General features: G+C 42.1%; 1 protein-coding gene across 7 annotated transcripts in view; it reads left to right on the top strand.

Moving 5' to 3' along the window:
• The window catches only part of Ebf1 (EBF transcription factor 1), a 387,947-nt gene that overhangs the window by 255,094 nt on the left and 114,488 nt on the right, over nucleotides 1-18,365 (top strand). For 5 of the 7 annotated variants that reach the window (XM_050138714.1, XM_050138713.1, XM_050138717.1 and 2 more), the window contains exon 8: nucleotides 13,899-14,040. In XM_050138714.1, the coding sequence (XP_049994671.1) occupies nucleotides 13,899-14,040 (142 nt within the window). The remainder of the gene's footprint in view (nucleotides 1-13,898; nucleotides 14,041-18,365) is intronic. The other 2 variants (XM_050138716.1, XM_050138715.1) reach the window with 1 other exon arrangement.

Raw genomic sequence — 18,365 nt, 5'->3', positions numbered from 1 at the left:
GTTGAAAGTTCGCTCCTACGCCTGTTTAGTCAGCTCAAAGTGCAGCTTTCAGTGTCTGAGCTCCAAGAGGTGCTTGATAAATTTTGGCTGCACATTCTCTAAGGAGAAATAAGGAAAGAGATTTGAGCATTGACTGTGGATGTCAATATCACGGAGTCTTCAAAATGATATTATTTTTTTTTATAAAAGAAGTAAGCCTTATTAGTCTTGTTAAAGAACAAATCCATTGGAAGGATGGTATTGTCTCCAGAGATCTTAGAGAATTTATATAACATCATTTTAGCCTTACCACTTTTTGTCTTAATAGAGAGGAATTGGGAGAATCCAATAAAATCTTAATTTCTTAGGAACTGTTTTCTGGCAAGGTCCCGCCTTCAAATTTGGATGCTACTCTTTTTTTCAAAGTGTCTTGCAGCTTGTGTGAGTGGGTTTTTAGCACATGCTATCTGATAGCTTGCTGTGGTTCTTCAAATGACCTCTATATCTCTCTGGGCCAATCTTGGGTTAAGAACAAAGACACCTAGGCATGAACCATTTTATGTGTAATAACCAAGCTTCCTGACTTTGCCAGCATCAACTACACTATATCCCTCAGGGCAATAGGATTGGGATGGACTTTGGTGACATTGACAACCTGAAAGAACATTTATATATGGTTTTACAGGACTTGCTAGTGAGTTGTGGCTTTTAGAAATACAGGCAAGACAGGAAGTCATTTCAGTACATTCTTTTTGAGCATAGGAAAAAAGGCCACAATTTACTTATGCAGTAGTATAGACATAATAGATTTAAACTTTCAGGGAAACTCCTTGTGATGAGTTTAATTAAGCCCTTAGTTTAGTCTAGGTCTTCTCAACTTGGGCACAATGAATCTTTTAGACTGGTGGATAATCTGTGTGTGTGTGTGTGTGTGTGTGTGTGTGTGTGTGTGTGTGTGTGTGCGCATACACACACACATTGTAGGATGCTCAAGTTGTATCACAGGTCTTTGTACACATGAAATAGCAATAGAACAGTCAGTTTCCCTTAGCATGGCAACTGAAGAGTCTCCATGGTAGGGAGGAGAGAGATAGATGGCCCCTGATAGAAAGCCACTAATTCTGACCTATACTTGATAACTTTGGACTAAGTTTGCGGGGACAATATAAGTGCCATGGAAATGGCATCCTTTGGTTTTTCATGGTTGCCTTCTTACCCAAGGGTCCATATGGACCTTCCAAAACACTTCAAGTGGATGTGATTTTGCCCTTTTACCTTTTGTCACCCAAAGAGATTCTAAAATGGAACTTTCACAAAAGGAATAGCTACCGTGGCCACCAAGAGTCAAACCCTGAGTTAAAAGAAGCTGTGTCTTTGTCAGCCTGCTTACTGTGTTCCCATCAGCTACACTTTGAGCAGCAGTGAGAGCTGTGGCGTGAAGGTCCCTGAAACCTGGTACCCAGGTTCAGTTTAACTGTCCAGGTGCTTGACTGAACCCTAAGCCCCCAAACCACACACTGCATTCCTTACCCCCTCATCTGTTTTTTTTTTTTCTCTCCTTGTCAAAGTGGCTTCTCCTTCTTCTTTCCTGCAGTTGTTTATTTCTAGCAAACTTCATCCAGTTCCAAGTAGATGACTATTTATTATAATGTCTATGTTCGGTGAATTCCATGTTCCTATGTATAGTTGCTATGTCCGTGTATCTGCCTTTATATACATCTGTGGGCATTGGTGTTGCAGATGCTGATGCTGTTGGTGAAGCTGACATTTACTGTGTGCTTTTCTCATGAGAGGTATTCTATGAAGTGTTTTATATGAATTATAGTGATGGTCATAGTATCCCTATTAAAAACATGCAAATATGATTTTTTTCAGTTTTACCAATGAGGAAGTAAGTTTAGAGTAGTAAAGAAATTCACTCAAAATTACACATCTACCTAGTGAAGGTTCAAGTCCAACCCTGTGACTTGTATACTATTACTATCTGATGCTTTGGGATGACAAAGAACTCCTCTAGGGTCTGTTGGTTTATCTTTTATTTTTTTTCAGACAGTTATGAGCTGCCATGTGGGTGCTGGGAATTGAACCCGGGTCCTCTGGAAGAGCAGTCAGTGCTCTTAACCGCTGAGCCATCTCTCCAGCTAGGGTCTGTTGGGAGGCACTTGGTGAGGCAACAAGAAATCCTGTTATCATTCAAAATGCACAGTGGCATCCCAGGAGTAAATGCTTGAATCACAGGATAGTTTGAAAGACTTCCCAAAGAGACTTCATGCATGAAGTTGAAACCCCCAACCCCAAGTTCGTCAAATTGGGGGATTTCCCTGGAAGGAAAGAATAGTGCTTTAGAAGGTGAGCTACACCCCTGAGTAGTTTCTACTTGTGGGAAAATTTGGAAATGCCGCAGTGAGTGTAACTCTCTCTTAACTTGGCCTCTCTTAAGAAATCACACTGAAGGTGCCAAGTCTTAGGACACACGAGAGAGGGCCGGGGGAGTGTGTGTGCACTCACTCCTGACATTGACACCTCCTTAGAAACAAGGGACAGTTCCATCTTTTGTTTTCATAGCACAGAAATTGAGACTCTGGTTTCATGTACTTTTCATGTCCCTATTGTCCAGGAGAAGGACTGAGAAAGTATCTTTTTTGGTGAAGACAAAATTTGATCCACTCATTGTATATCAGTAATATTGAAAGGTTAAGTTCCAGAAAGCGCTGATGGATTCACCCTTCACGGTGTATGAGATGAGTCTCATCAGCTGCCCCTGCCAAGGCTTTTCTTTTGCTCTTTTGTATATTTCCCTGGTCAGCCCCCTCTTCATACAGCCAAGCCAGTGTATGTCTCCTCAGAAGAGCAATCAGGGACCTGTGTAGGTGGCTGAGGAGGACATACGAAAGGTTGTTGATCTCCTGATGCGTAAAGACATTCTGTCAAGCAGACTCAGCCTCTGAGCGGCTGGGCTTCTGGTGTGTAAACAGAGACTTCTTAATTACACAGGTCATGTCAATTAGTGTGACCTGAGTGTTCTCAAAAAATTAATCACTTTCTGAAAAGCTTAGGCAGTGTGGCATAAGCCTTGAGAGAATCTGGTACAATTCTCTCTCTCTCTCTTTTTTTTTTCTTTTTGAATAATGGATGTTTTCTTTCTGGAACCCCTCGGCTGTGGTTAAGGTAGCATATTTGCTTCAATACAACAGTGGATACAGGCTTCATTTAGTGGTGGTGGGTATTGGGGAAGGGGGAAGGAGAGGGGGGCAAATTGGGGCTAGAAGCAGCCCATGACACAGGGAGCAATTCAGTCTGACTAAATGAGCCCATTTCTCTCTCTTGACACTAAAAAGATGCTAATGTTAAGGGACCACGTTAAAGCCATGTCACAGGCTGGTTTTTAACTGACAGGAGCTAGACAATTTAAGGTTAAGATTTAAATCGTTAGCCACCCTTTTCCTTGTTGGGACTGGCAGATGAGAGTAGTGAAGGAGGAGCAAGAACTGGGCAAAAGTTGTCATCTTAGTAGGAACCGTAAGACCCGGAGACTGAAGGAACATATAAATTTACAAATTCATCTTCTTCCCTCAGCAAAGTTTTCTGATAGGCTATAACTCTGCATCTGTATATAAATGCCAGGTCTGTGACAACAGTACATATGAATATAGATGCGAGATATATTCTCTCATTCATGTGTGCAAGAGCTCAGCAGTATTTATCAGAGGGCTCGGTGGTAAGTCAATAATGTCGAATGCAAAAGACAGAATCTCTGCTGTAGTGAAACTGATATTTCAGTTGGGGGTTATTTTAGGGCAAGGGTCGCTGCTGTAACACATAGACCAAATAGTACCTAATGGCTCACTTATAGAGCAAAGAAAGTCTAATGGGGCACATACAATACATACAAGTTAGTGTTCCTGCCTTGAAGAATAGACTTTTTTTTCCCCTTGAAATTATCTGGAAACCTTGCAACTCTTGATTTTATGTCCTTCCAATTACGAAGAGCCCTACTGTATTCATGGAGCTAGGTGAAAAGTGAAGGATACATGTCTTCAAATTCTTGGCTTAGAAATAGTCTTGTTAAACTTGCTCACTTCCTATTGGCTAGTGGCCAGTCACATGGCTGCTATAGCCACAGGGAGGTGTGCCAAAAATGAGGAATGAGATGGTCTAGGAAGGAGAGAAAGTACATGTATAAGGAATGAGTCTCCATCAGCTGTCACGATGAAGAGATGCAAAGATTAAAAGTTGTAGATAATTGGAAATTGTCGTTATTTCCATAAATAAAATGAATCAGGAAAATGAGCCAGAAAAAATGCCCAGAAAACCAGTGCAGTTGGAGATGGCATCCTACCTTGAAGCATGTGATTGGAGATGGTGTTGCTTAAGCTCAGAGCCTCAGGAATACCGTCAGCCCTTGACATTTATGGAGTCTGTTTCTGCAGCTTCAACTACCTGCAGCTGGAAAATATTTGACCAGCTCTGCATCTGGACCAAATACGTATAAAATACTTTTGGTCATTGTTCTTTAGATATGCTTATGACATATTGTTTATAATATTCAGCATTTTAGGTAGAGATTGTTTAGACTATATGGGACATATATAGGTGTGTGTATATGCTAATGCAAAACAATACCATTTTAAAGATTTCAACATTCTTGTGTGATGGGGAGGGTGCTAGAGCCAACTCCCTAGCAAGATACCAAGGGGTGACTGTGTTACATCACTCTTGGAAACGCCAGACAAGGGCCCTGCGCAGAGGGAACTGCAAGAACAAACTCAATTCATCACGTCTACACATTCTTCCTTCGCTTCGTCATTTGGATGGGAGATAAATGAAGTCATTTGGTTATTTATCCCAAATTTCTAACAATGAAGTGTTTTTCTCTTCCAAACTGATGACATAGGTTATGACATGAAAGGGCAAGTTTTTAAAAGTGAATCATAAGAAAATTTGGAGAATTTTATTATTTACTTTAAACAGCCATTCATGGTCTCTCTAAATCAATATATTATTTGCTGTGATCATAACATTCTTAAAATATACGCCCAAACTCCTCGGCAAAAGAGATGGCTTTAAAGACACACAGGGAAGAGAGAGTCCCCTCCTCTCTTTTACTCCCCACCCTCCACTCTCTCTCCCTCAGATGTACTTACATGACTCTGACAAACAACACATCTCTCAATTAAATTCTTTCCCAACAGAATGCTGGGAGCCCGAGCTTCCTTCACCCTCTTATGCAGAATAACTTTAAGGTGTGCCCTGCTGATTATTTATACTGAAAGCAACTCTAATGATAGCTTCAGAGAACAGGATTAATTCATGAAACATGGTCAAATGTGGGACTCCTGAACCTGGTCTACAAAACCATCACTGGGCCAATATGGATCTTGACATTTGCCTTGTTGTGAGCCTCGGCAGACAGTATGCATCACTGATGAGCGATCCTTGGGAATGCCATTTGATGAGAGGTGGATGTGCACTTAGCAGAAGTAGCTCCACATTAAGTATAGCTACCTAAGAAGAAACTGTAACATGCAAACAAAGATAGTTGAGATGTATTTGGACTGACCTGTGTCTGCTGACCTATGTTGTTCTGGGAATGCTTAGAACTGTGGGCACTTAGAGCCCAAACTCTTCTACTTTTTGACTTGGAATTTAGCAGGCTCTTGCCATACTTCAGATTCCAGGCCATCACTCTTGTTCTTGCTCACTTCGCACTATTCCAGCACGTTGCCCTTCCTTCCCTTCTTTCGTTTGTCTTCCCCAAGTACACAAAAGTCATTCCAGCCTCAGGGTCTTGCCGCTCACTCTTTGAACTCTCTGGGAAATTCTGCTGCAGCTTCACTGGATAGCTAGACACTACTCAGACTCAGACAATAATGTCACTTCCCTCGTGAGAACTTTGTTAACCACAATCAAAACCAGTTCCTATTAGATATGACTCCCTTTTTATTTTTTCTCACATGAATTATTACATTCTGAAACTTGCTTTTATTGCTCACCTGATTCATCCTTTAACCTCTTTCTTCTTATGTTAGGGACTAAACTCTGTGAAGACAACCAAGAGGAACTGAGATTCTGTTAAGAACTTACTGTACATTTTGTTTGTCGCTACTTCTCCCATCTATACAATAACGCCTGACAGAAGTATGGATAGGGCAGACTCAGAGTTCGTGCCTACGAGCATGTGTCCGTGCTTACAAACTCGTAAATGATGGGCTTAGAAATCTATCTGAACTTGGCGGCCAAGCTGTTGACCACAGTTGCCTTTGCTTGTGCCTCATTTCTCCGTGGACATGCTATGTTAAAGTCCCCAGAGACCACGGGATCTTTCTCTGTGTTTTCCTCTCTTAGTGAGCACAGAGTGGCATAGAAGCCCCAGAAGCCATCAGGGGCATCTTCCTCATCTTCTGTGGGAGGGACCGGCTTTAGCACATCCATAGCTCGGGAGATAGGAAAGACAGAATTTGATCTGGTTTCCGAAGGTCTCCCTCTCTTTCTGTATAGCATGGGAGATATCTGTTCTTGTCCTCCTCTTCAGCGAGGGTATACTCTGCTCTGAGCCTCCAGTGTGGATTTAACTCAGTTAGGCGTTCCCTGCCTCCAGCAGTTCCGCTCTGTTACATCCTGGAGGGTCACACGTCCTCCATAATTTTTAATGACTTATTTGGGATCTTTCAACCAGATAGGAACCAGCAATCAGGCACATTTCTGAGACTATCTCATTCCTTATCAGTCAAGGATATTTTAAAGGACAAAGTTAATGACGACCCAACTGATGCAGCCATTTTTATGTAAATAATATTTAAGGCTGCCATCAGACACCTCAAAACCCTCCATTTGTACTGGAAGAAACCAGCAGGAATGACTGGGTAGACTCACGTCAGGACTGTTCTCTGCTGTGTGTGGAAGACGCATGGAAAAGGCAGAGGCTTTGTTTCCGGCTCACCTGTGCTCTTAATTCGTCCTGTGACTTTGAGGACATTTAAAAATATCCCAGGCTTCGGTTTTCTAAGCTGTCAAATGAAGAGTTACCTAAATTTGCAATAGTGTAACTACTGAGGATTTGTTGCCATTTTTTCTTTAAAATAGAAACTTCTACAACGACATTACTTTTTAGTCTAATGGAGGAAGAATCATACTCTCCATTTTCAAAGGATTCGAATGTAACACTGCCATTTCAGAGACTCTCACAGGCGTGACCTAAGCAGCATTTCCATATGATGTTGGCATGGCCTCAGAAAAAGTAAAGTTACTGCATAGTCGTGTGCAGCCTTATTTTGATTATTATTTTATTTATGATGGAGGGTCAGTTTGTGTACATGGGTGTGGGTGCCTCTGGAGACTGGAGGCAACAGAGTCCCTTGGAGCTGCAGTTGTAAGCAGTTGCAGATGCTGTGAACCCATCTTGGGTCCTCTGCAAGGTCAGCACTTGACCCGCACACCTGAACTCTCTCTTTATTGTTATACTGTTGTTATTATTATGAATTGTAATGTAAATACCTGATATGCAGGACACCTGATATGTGACCCCCAAAAGGGTCATGATACGCATGTTGAGAACCATTGGTATAAGAGTATAGGCCCTATGGGAAGAGGTTTGATCAGGGTTTTGAAGAATATAGAGATTATTTTGTATAGCAAAAAAAATACAGATAAGTGACTCCATGGAAGTTTTTATGTGCAGCCATGTCTTTCCCTCAGTTTGCCTATAGTATGATACATTTATTGTGGAGTGCCAATGCCAAGACATCACCATCAACTAAAGTTATATATAGCAGGCTTCTCTTCGTACTGTATGTTTCAGAGATTAGAACAATTATAGTCAAGTTGGTATCTAGCATTACACTATTACATAAAAGAGTTTCACTGCCCTAAATTGTGTCCTATACCAATTCATCCCTCCCTTCCCCCAGTCCTGGCAAACACTGATCTTCTTTTTCTTTTTCTTTTTTTTTTTTTTTTTCTGTCTCCATAGCTCTGCTTTTTGCAGAATGTCATTTAGTTGAAATCATACAGTGTGTAGCCTCTTCAGATTGGCTTTTCTCCCCCATTTAGTAATATGCATTTAAGATTCCTCCGTGCCTTTTTGTGGTTTGACAGCTCATTTCTTTTTATCACTAAATGATATGCCATTGTATGGATTACTAGTTTGTTTATCCATTCACCCTTTGAAGGACATCTTGGTTGCTGATGTCTTATATTTAGTTGAATTTTTTTTTCATGTAATTGCAGAGGCACACACAATTGGTATAAGTAACACTGAAAGATTCTCATGTATTCTTTGACTGGCCCCTTTCAATTTTTGCATTGTTATAGAGCAAGATTACAGCCAAGACAAGGATCTTGACAGCATCTGTCCATATTCCTCCAATATCCCTGAATGTGCTTATACTCATTTGTGTCAGGATAGTTTTTAGTTCTATAAAATTTGATTGTAAGCATATAGGTTTACCTGTCTGCCACCACAACCAATACATCAGGTATCTCTATCACCAAATAATGCAAATAATGACTCCTCTTAATTTTGACATTCTTTCTAAGTGTCTAAATTACCTTTTTAGTTGTTGTTGGTTTTGGAGGGTAGTGGTCTCATTGGTTTAGGACCCACCTCAATGGTCTTATTTAATGGACTCAGAGCCCAATGTGGAACTTCCATCATTTCAAAGCACTGGATATTAGGGATTCAACACATAAATTTGGTAGTAATGATAATGAAAATTTTAACTCATCTTAGAAATGCTTTTTTTCTGCCGTACATAATTCTTTGGAGATTAAACCAGCTGTGTCAGTGGTTTTAAGCTTTTTCTTCCTATGAAGTATTCCATAAAATATTGCTTAGTCACTTTTATTCACGTGCTTCAAGTCACAGTTTGTTTTTTCAATACCTTGTTATTGTACTGGGGTAGGGGGATTGTTCAGTGGTAAAACATTTGCCCAGCAAGCCTGAGGCTGGGAGTTTGGATCTTCAGAAACCAACGTAAATGTAGGGTGGGCATGGTGGCCCACCTGAAATGCCAGGCACAGAAAGCAGAGACAGGGTGGATCCCCAGAGTAAGCTGGTTGGGAAGATTCACTATTTGTGTGAGCTCTGGGTTTGAGTAAGAGACCCTACCTCTCAGTCAGTTGAAGAATGAATGATGAGTCCCAATGGCAGCCTTGGTCTTCCAGATGCAGCCGAGTAACTACTACAACAGAAGCGTGCCTGCACACACATGCACACTATACACACCTGTGAAAACTGAAAAAGAGAAAAGAAATACCTGGTTATTAGGATCCATGGATTAATGCAAAAAATACAATGAATTGAAACGATAGAGAAAGATGCCATGATCCAAACCAACTGTGTTCAACATTTCCTTTTATGGAAGTTTTGAAAACCAAGGTTTGTAATTTCTCAAAATTAATTCACCAGAATGACTAACTTATTAAGAATAAAATACTTCTTTTCCAAAGATTATTAATTTAAACATTGATAGTGTTTTAATACCATATGTTTCCTCTAGTTTTATACCAGTTTGAGAAATGCACAGAGATAGGAATTTTCAGTCCTTGTATCGGTCATAATCCCTTCTTCCATACAAGCTGCTGCTTTTGTTATTGTGATTTGCCACCGGCCATTGAATTTAGGTGCTTGTGTCTTTTTTGAAAATCTGATCATGAGACAGAGGTTATGCCTCATGAATCTTAGATGATATTGTAAGGACACACAAGGTCTCCCGTGTGACAGGGAGCGAAGGACAGCCTGAGAAATGATGGAGAGGGAGAACTAATCAATGACAGAACTTTCTAGAAATCCTTCCCAGGGAAAGACAGTGGGGAAAGTAGACTACTAAGATGTCTGGTTTGCAAACTGTTTTCTAAGCAGTGAGGTTTCATTTAGTGTCCAGTTTAGAATGTAGCCAACTAAGATGGAGATGTCTTCTTGAAAGTGAAATTACTCAATCTAGTGAGAAGGACAGTTCCCTTAAAGTTCTCAATTGTGTCAATTTACGTTGTGAGGGCAGACCTTTCAAACTTGGAGATCTGTAGGGCAGGGGGCTTCTTCCCTCTGAACTCTGACCTAAAATGCCAGTTTCTTTTGGGATTTTTCCATGAGAACCGGGAGTCACTGGGTCGGGTTTGTCAGCCCATCACTTGTTTTGAACTCATCATTTGGTGTTACCTACAAAGCAGACTACTCTTCCTCCTGCTGCTGAGCTCATCAAGTGCTCATCGAGGACCAGGCTCGCCACTTAGCCTCACAGAATTAGCGCTAACAATTAAGTTTCAAATGTCATCAGAGCATCAGGGACTCTGGGGTGCAGAAAGGGTAAGCTTTACCTTCAGCTGATGCCCAAAGTTACATCAGTGAAGGGAGATAGCTGGTTTGTGTGCCTCCCTTCTAAATTCTAGACAGGGGTGCTAATAACAATCACCTCTGGGGTTTCTAGAACCAGGGAAGAAGGCACTGGAGGAGTTTCTAAGCCGCTGACAACAAACCAAGAAACTAAACCCGTAGTGTAAATTCTCAGAAGAGCTACAGGTAGCTGCAGACCTCTCCCTCCTTAGCCTCACAGCAAATGCCCTAACTTAGAGGGTGGGGACCAGAAAGGAGCCATGCAGCATAGAATCAGCATGCCTGAAGATGCTGTTCTGAAAAGCTACGCCCCTGTACCTGTTTTATTTATTTACCTAAACCTGTAGTTATTTCTGTAGATTGAACCCAACCTATAGTTTGTCTTCATGAATAAATTGTCTTAATGATTACAGAGCTATTTCAGGGGAACGTCATTCAGTGGAACATTCTAGAAAGTTTAAAATTCTATATTTGCCCTGCCTAGTCCAATGGCCACCATCACTTGAAATGTGGCCACTTCGACTCAGGAATCGGATGTCATATTTTTCCTAGTGTAAATTCCAATAGTCAAACTTTTGGACTGTGAGATTATAGAAACTGGAGATTGCACAGACACAGCAAAATTGTAGACACCAACCTTTTCATGTTGTTGTCCTCTTTTTCTCTGGGCAGTGGGGTGAAAGGAGAAATAAAAAGGTAAAGGATGGTTGATTCCAAAGGGAAAAGGCTTTTCTATTTTTTTTTTTTGTCCTAAATTCAAGACATGTTTTGTTGACAAAATTTGGACATGTTGAAGACTTGTCATGCCTCTCTGTCCCCTTACCTGCCTCTTCTTGCCAGCAGCCTACTGATTGGCTCATGGAGGCTCATTGCCTGTCTACCACGGGTCAATTTTCAAGGTTAGCTTAGTATTACATTCCACCCCCACCCTTCCCATCTTACAGATTACTTTTAATTTGCTAGTGACTTTGTGGGTTAATTTCAGGTAATACTTTATTTAAATCTATTCCAATCATTTCCAAATTGGAATGGAAGAGGTTATTTTGGGCTTGAAAAGTTGTGCCATGAGTATCTGAGGGACATGTTTACTAGTTAGTTTCTAGAATAAACAACACAGGGATCCTTTACTCCCCAGCATCTAGTTCTGGCTGTGCTTGTTGTACAATGGCCCTCGCACAAGTGGTCTTCCCTTGCAAAGAAAAAGGAAATGCATATTGCATAGTTTTCTGTCTTAACAGGTTGATTCGTTTTTGGTCACTTTTACTTAATGTCAGCAATTAGTTGACAATGTTTTTAAAAAGACACCAGATAATATTAAGTCCTACTGTTTGTAGCACTGGTGTCTTCCAGGTGTTTCATAGGATGCCCTTGCTCTCTTTGCTGAAGACAGACGTCTGGGGTAACCACTTCCCATTTCCTGACACTGGAAACAGACACTGTTCGGGATTTCCTTTTATAGCTTGTTCAGCTAACGACTCCAGTGACCACTCAATTGTGGTCTTGTAGTAAATCAACATTTCTTTGAAAGACCCAGCTGTTATGTAATTTTCAGTGTCTGACGAAGCCATCTCCCTAACTAAAATGTGCCCCTCTGTTGTCCTAAAGATACTGTCACTGTTGTGACAGTTTTTGAAAATAAAGGAATAGACTTTTTGTCTTTTGTCTTTACTTCTCCGTTCCCCCCCCCCCCCCCGTTTTCTTCTTTTAAATTAATGTACGATTGATGAGGGACAAACACTGGCTTCAGCCCCTGTCACACCTGGTCAGCTAATGATGAATATCCAGAGAGCCTGCAGCCAACCACTGCATCAATCTCTGGGTTCCCTCTGTGAATGACTTGCGCTAGATGGAATTTTGACAGACTGAAGAGAACACACTGGGTCCGGGGATAACTTCTGAATTGTCAAGTGCGTGTTTTAATAAGATATTAAAATCAGCCCGGTGAGCCCCGTGTTCTTAGTCTGTAGTTTATGGCCACCTCCCAGGAAAAGGAAATTTGACTTATTTTGCCAGAAAGCTTTTAAGTGAAAAGGAGGGGGAGTGGGATGTTGTTAATCCTTCAAGGTGCTGAGTGCTTTGACACTGGGGGTTGAGAACTGACAGCTCTGGACTGAGGCGGGGTGCTTTCCCCTGTGCCCATCAGGGAATGAGACCACGGCACTGCCCCAGTGTTCCCTTAGCTAACTCAGAGGAAAAAAACTGCCTAAAAGCTAAGGGCATATAGTATGTTCCAAGTTTTGTAAAGTCATTCACTTCTTCAGAGGCTAATGCCTCTCAAACCCGGAGAACAATTAAATCCGAGAGTCTTTCCACACAACTGGGAAATTGAGCACAATAAATCAGAACTCTTCTGATTTTGCTCAGGAGGCTGGCCTCATTATAAGAGCAGATCTATTAGCCTTCTTGCCGTTGTCTTTCATTTCTCAAGTGAGGTGATTCTAATTAAATTAATCTGCATGTCAATCTATTGGTGATCAATCAAAGAGCCCAAGGTTTCCCCTATGCTGCTGGGTGCTTGTAGCTGACAGGGGCTGATAATGGAGGAAGAAATAAGCTGGCGGGCAAAGTTAATTAGTCAACATAATAGCTGGATTAAACAGGGGCTGGCTGATGGCCGTTTCTCGTGTCAAAGCATGAGTTGGGAGCCAAAGCTGCGATTACAGGCAATTATTATATTTGGTTGTAAGAGGTCACATGAATAAACATATCTCTGTGGGGTTCAGTTTTAATCCTCCTCCCCTTTTTAATATAAGGAGAGATGTAGGTCAATCCTGCTCATTGTTTTAGTCAAAGTTCTCGGAGGCACACTTTTTTCTGGACCCTTGCGGCAAGCTGGCCTGAGCCATCCTTAGATGTGACCTGGGTATCTGAGTTGACTTTGAATCAGTTCTATGTTTTACTTTTTTTTCTCTTTGAAACAGATCTAAGACCCTTAATTAGCAAAGTTTTTTTGGGGGAGGGAGTGAGGGTGGCGTGATGATAATTCCTCTAAGGGTGGTTTGACTGTGATCCACCAAACTGACATGGGACAAAAGAGTAAAATGTGTAAAAAAAAAAAAAAAACTTCAATAAGACCCTTGGGGGAGGAAGACACAAGCAGATCCCAGCTTCCACTCCAACCCCTCTCATTTTCATTCGCTATCTTCTTAACCCTGACTCAGTAGGGAAGAGATATTTTAAAGATTTAAAAGACTTCTATTTGCATGATCTACTATGATATCTACTTCAGTGTCTAAACTGAAGGGTAATTTAGGTGAAACACAGCCACCCTTGTGTAAAAAATATATATATATATATATAACTGTGCTAATAAAGACCGCCTTGTAAAAATTATGGTTAACAGGGTACCTTTTGCTGCATAACTATAAACTGTGCAATTTTACTTAAAACGGCATCAAAAGCGTTCCACGCCGAAGACCCACTCATCAATAGCGCCTCTTGTTAGACATGTACAACATAAGCACCGGTTATTATGTGAAATAGCTATGCAATTTTCTTCAGCTCCCAGCTGTTATTTATTTAACTTGAGTTTATTTCCCACCATGCTTTTATATGAAAATGCTCATTCATTTTCCTCTCCCGTCTCCAGGTCGTGGTGTCTACCACCGTCAATGTGGACGGCCATGTCCTGGCAGTCTCCGACAACATGTTCGTTCACAATAATTCCAAGCACGGGCGGAGGGCTAGGAGGCTTGACCCCTCGGAAGGTACGCCCTCTTATCTGGAACATGGTAGGCGACTCATTTTCATTGGTTGGCATTGCTACTTTTAACTGTGACTTTGTGTGCTTTCTTCCTTCCACTCCACCGCATTTCCTATTGTTATAAGTCTTAAGAGTTTCCGAACACCTATGTTGCGCTTTTGCACTTTGACCCTGCAAAATAAGAAGCTAAGGATTTAAAGGCAGGGGTTTATCTTTTAAGCACATTCTTTTTGGTTGCATGACTGACTATATCTCTTGGAATGCTGGTACCTCTTACTTTCAGCTTGGGAAGAGAGAGAGACCTGGATCAAGGAGCTCCCATTTGATGGCAGGATAAAAAAAAAAGGCCAATCCGTAGGTGAATGGGGAAGACATCCAAACCTGACAGTGCACCTGTTGATTCATCTGGAGCGCTGCTGCAGAGTCAAGGGCAGCTAAGCTATTCCTTCTGCTGTGGGACTCAGGGCAAATGCCCCTCCCAGGCCTTTAGTTCTCTAGACTAACAACTCCCTCTTCATCATCATGCAACGTAGCCTGCTTTCTGCAGGGGTCAGTGTAGCCAGGGAGAAATCACTACCACTAAAGACTGTGGGAAATCAGTGGTTACCTGTGAGGCAACGAGAGCAAGCAGATGAAAACAGTTCAAGGAAAGGGTGTGTTACTCAAAGGGAATCTGAATTAGCTTGGGTGTGTGTCTGAATAACTCGCTTGAGTGTCTAGGCAATGAATTCCTCTTTCTATCAGCCCAAGAGTCTACTACATACCAACCTCTCTGATCTCAAATGAAAGTCCACCTGCTCCTCTTGCTCCAGCACCCCTCCTTTGCCACGTCAGCAGGATTCTTTTGAGAACACCACCATACAAATTATCATGTGATAGCCTGACTTTTATGGTGGTACATAAGCCACATGACATAATTCATAAGGTAAAAAACCTCCCTTCCCTGCCAGCATCCCAATTTAATAAACACACACCCTTGTCATCATTTTTGCCTGTTTTTTTTTCCACCTGTGCTTGAGGAATGCACAAACAGTACATTTCATTAATTAGCCCGATGTTATACTCTTAGAAGGCATTTCCCCCCACACCCAGTTTTATAGTCTTTCAAAAGTAAACCATCATCGTTCAAAAGCTGAGGCTTTATGTTTCATTAGTGCCAAGATGGATGGATATTACTTTTTTCAGGAGGCCATTTGAAACACCTGCTCATGATTCCATCCCTAGCCCCATTTCTGTACTTAAAATTATTCTGATCCTCACTTTGTCGTAATGGTGCCTCCTTAATACCCTTGAAGTTACTGAAGACGTCATGTGACTAGAGGTGCTTAGGTGGGAGGAAGAAGGAACACTTGATACTTAATCAGCAGGCACAGTATGGAGAGCCTGGAGTGGGGACCACAGTTGTTGCTTTGACTCTCGACTGGTTGGTTGCAATGGGAGCTGTCTGATCTGCAGACAGACTTAGCAGTGAGTTGGAGGTCGGCAGCTCATGGTTTCAGGGAAGCTCTAAGCACAGCTCCCATATCTACTCCCATCTTCCCATACCTAGCTCCTATGTCTATCTCTTTTTTTCCCCCCTTAGGAAGTGAGGAGAAGGCTGGCAGGGAGGCTCAGTCAATAAAGCATTTACTCTAAAGAACCTGCTTTCAGCCCTTGGCACCTACATGAAAAAGTCAAGTCTAGTCTGGTAACACACTTATGATCCATTTTCTGGGGAAGCAGAGATGAGCAAGTCTCAGGGACCCACTGGACAGGCATCCTAGCCCGAATTGGTGGGTTTCAGACCAACAAAAAGATCTTGTCTCCAAAAACAAGGTGTTCTTTTGAGAAACTATACCCCAGGTTGTACTACGGCTGCAAATATACATGTAAAGACACACACACACACACTCACACACACCCTTACATACATACATACATGCATACACACACACACACACACACACACACACACACACCAGCACAGGTAGGAACACGTGCACACAAATTAGTACAAGTGAAGGAAAATTTTCAATGGAAGTGGAACAAACTCGGGCACATTACTTATCCCTGCACAAAATATCCCAAAGCAAGCAAGCAAACAGTCACCAGCTAGGAAGGATGCTTCCAAAGTTTGGATGTCAGTGACATTGTTTTGCCAGGTGATGCAGAGAACAAAGTCTTGAAGTAGGCACTAGCACTCCCAAATTCACTTCTTCATCTTACTCTGGTCTCTCTCTGACCCTTGGTTTTCTCCTTGATAAAATGCAGTTGGTTATCTGTTAGGAATAAAACAATAGGTCTCTGCTTTGGGAGGAAGTGGGCTGGGTGAAGGTAGTGAAGACTGCTTAGTGTATGCCCTACTGCCCCAGCACTAATCAGCATCTCTAGAGGGAGCATGGGGCCAGATGGTCCAATTTGGCAAGAATTAAAACTCTACTACTCTTTTGGCCAGGTAGTGGTGTTGTACACCTTTAATCCCAGCATTCAGAGGCAGAATCTGGCAGATCTCTGTGAGTTCAAGACCAGCCTGTTTTACAGCGTGAGTTCCACGATAGCCAGTGCTGTTACATAAAGAAACCCTGTTTCTAAACAACAACAACAAAACCCAAAACCAAAACCAAAAAACCTCTCCTACTAATAACTAATTTTTATCATCCAATGACTAATAATTAGTATTTAAGCACAGCAGGGAGGAGAGCAAGGGGAATAGACATGGAGGAAGAGTACTGTCCATGCTAACCACTGTGGTCTCTTCTCTTAGCTCAAATGCTCCCTCAGTATGGATACATATTAATGTAATTAATGTAGCAGCTGGAACATCATCTTCTCCCCAGGAAGAAGGAAAACACTTTCTTCTGCTTTGTTTACCAGTCTACATTTCACTGCATACCAATGGTTAGCTATTACTGCAGAGCCCACCATGCCCTGTGTCCTTCACCCTCATCAAACCCTTACTTTACTTCCTTCCAGGGGAAGGAAAGGGTAGACGTGTCCAGATCTTGAGTAACGGCAGGGCAGCAGTGGAGAAATCTTGATTTTCTACAAAGTAGCCATAGATAACCTCCCACTCACTTAGACACTTCAAACGCATGCATCGGTATCTCCTCGGCCAAGGGGGACTACTGAACTCTCTTCTTGGTGATGTGTGGACCTACATGACAGAGACCCTGTCAGCATGCATGCGCTAATTCATGTTGGTTTGGGAGATGATACTTCTTACATTGAAGAATCCTATTTAAAATGCCTTTCTTAAGGCTCACGTCCCCGTCATCCAGTGCTTCCGTTTATCCATGGCCACCCTTACTTCCCACAGCTTTTCTTCACCCCTTGAGACCTGTAGAGTCATCGGCATTCAAGGCCCTTTCCCTCCTCATTTACAGGTAGCCCGGATTATTTTGAGCAACACAGCCCATCTCTATTTATATCCTGTTTGTCAGACACTGGGAGGAAAGTCCCTTTTGTGGCTTGTCTTTCTACATTTCTAGAAAAGAAATCATGGTTTACATTCATGCCCCGTCTTCCCCACACAGCCCAAGCACTCGGAGCTCCTAGGCTCAGATTAATGTCTCTGGATTTCAAATCTGAGGGATGACAAAGGCAGATTTATTTCTGAGAATCTTGCGTGATCCAAAGGGGCTGGAACTTAGAACACTGTAGCTCATGGTAATCGCCCCCTCCCTCCCATTTTTCTCTCCATTCATAAATACTAAGATTTTCTTTGGCTGGATATTTATGGGCACATTTATTGATGATGCTTCCTGAAGCAGTGGCTTTATGGAAGACGTGCAGTTGCGGAGGGAGGCAGCGTCACATGTAACTGCTCTCGGGGTTCTCATTTCTACAGAAGCATGGGGTTGGGACCAAGGGACCTGAATCGTGCCCACCCATGGTCATGTGAAACATTGGTGTATATGTGTGTGCCTCATCTTACAGTCAAGCCACTCAAGCAAATTTGTGGGGACCGTGCACGAGAGTGCTTGAAAGGGCTTCGGGAATGCTGTTATTGTCACTGTGGCTCATCTCGAGTTTTAGGTTCTATTTACTTGAATTTAAGGCCAATTGTGGCATCAGTTTCTCTATTTCTTTCCCCCGTGGCAGAATGCTGTGTCCTCACAACGCTAGAGTGCAGAGACCCTGTCAGCTTGCATGCGCTAACACTTTATTATCTAATGATCTAATATGCAACAAGGCAGAGTGCCTGTGCTCATCATCCTGACACAGAATGCCGGGAGAAGTGACTAAATTACTTTATGTACCATTAGCGCTAGCAGCTATGGTGAACTCACCGGCAGCATTTATGCAAATGTCTGTGAATACACTCTAGTGGCTTTGTCAGGGAGCTGTCTGACAAGCAGTTTAAATGCTCATTTT

The sequence above is a fragment of the Alexandromys fortis genome, unplaced genomic scaffold (genome assembly GCF_014885135.2).
Source record: "Alexandromys fortis isolate MF-2015 unplaced genomic scaffold, M_Fortis_MF-2015_v1.1 scaffold_11, whole genome shotgun sequence".
Classification (NCBI taxonomy): domain Eukaryota; kingdom Metazoa; phylum Chordata; class Mammalia; order Rodentia; family Cricetidae; genus Alexandromys; species Alexandromys fortis.
The sequence above is the reverse complement of the archived record's forward strand: the minus strand, read 5'-3'. Positions and strand labels throughout refer to the sequence as shown.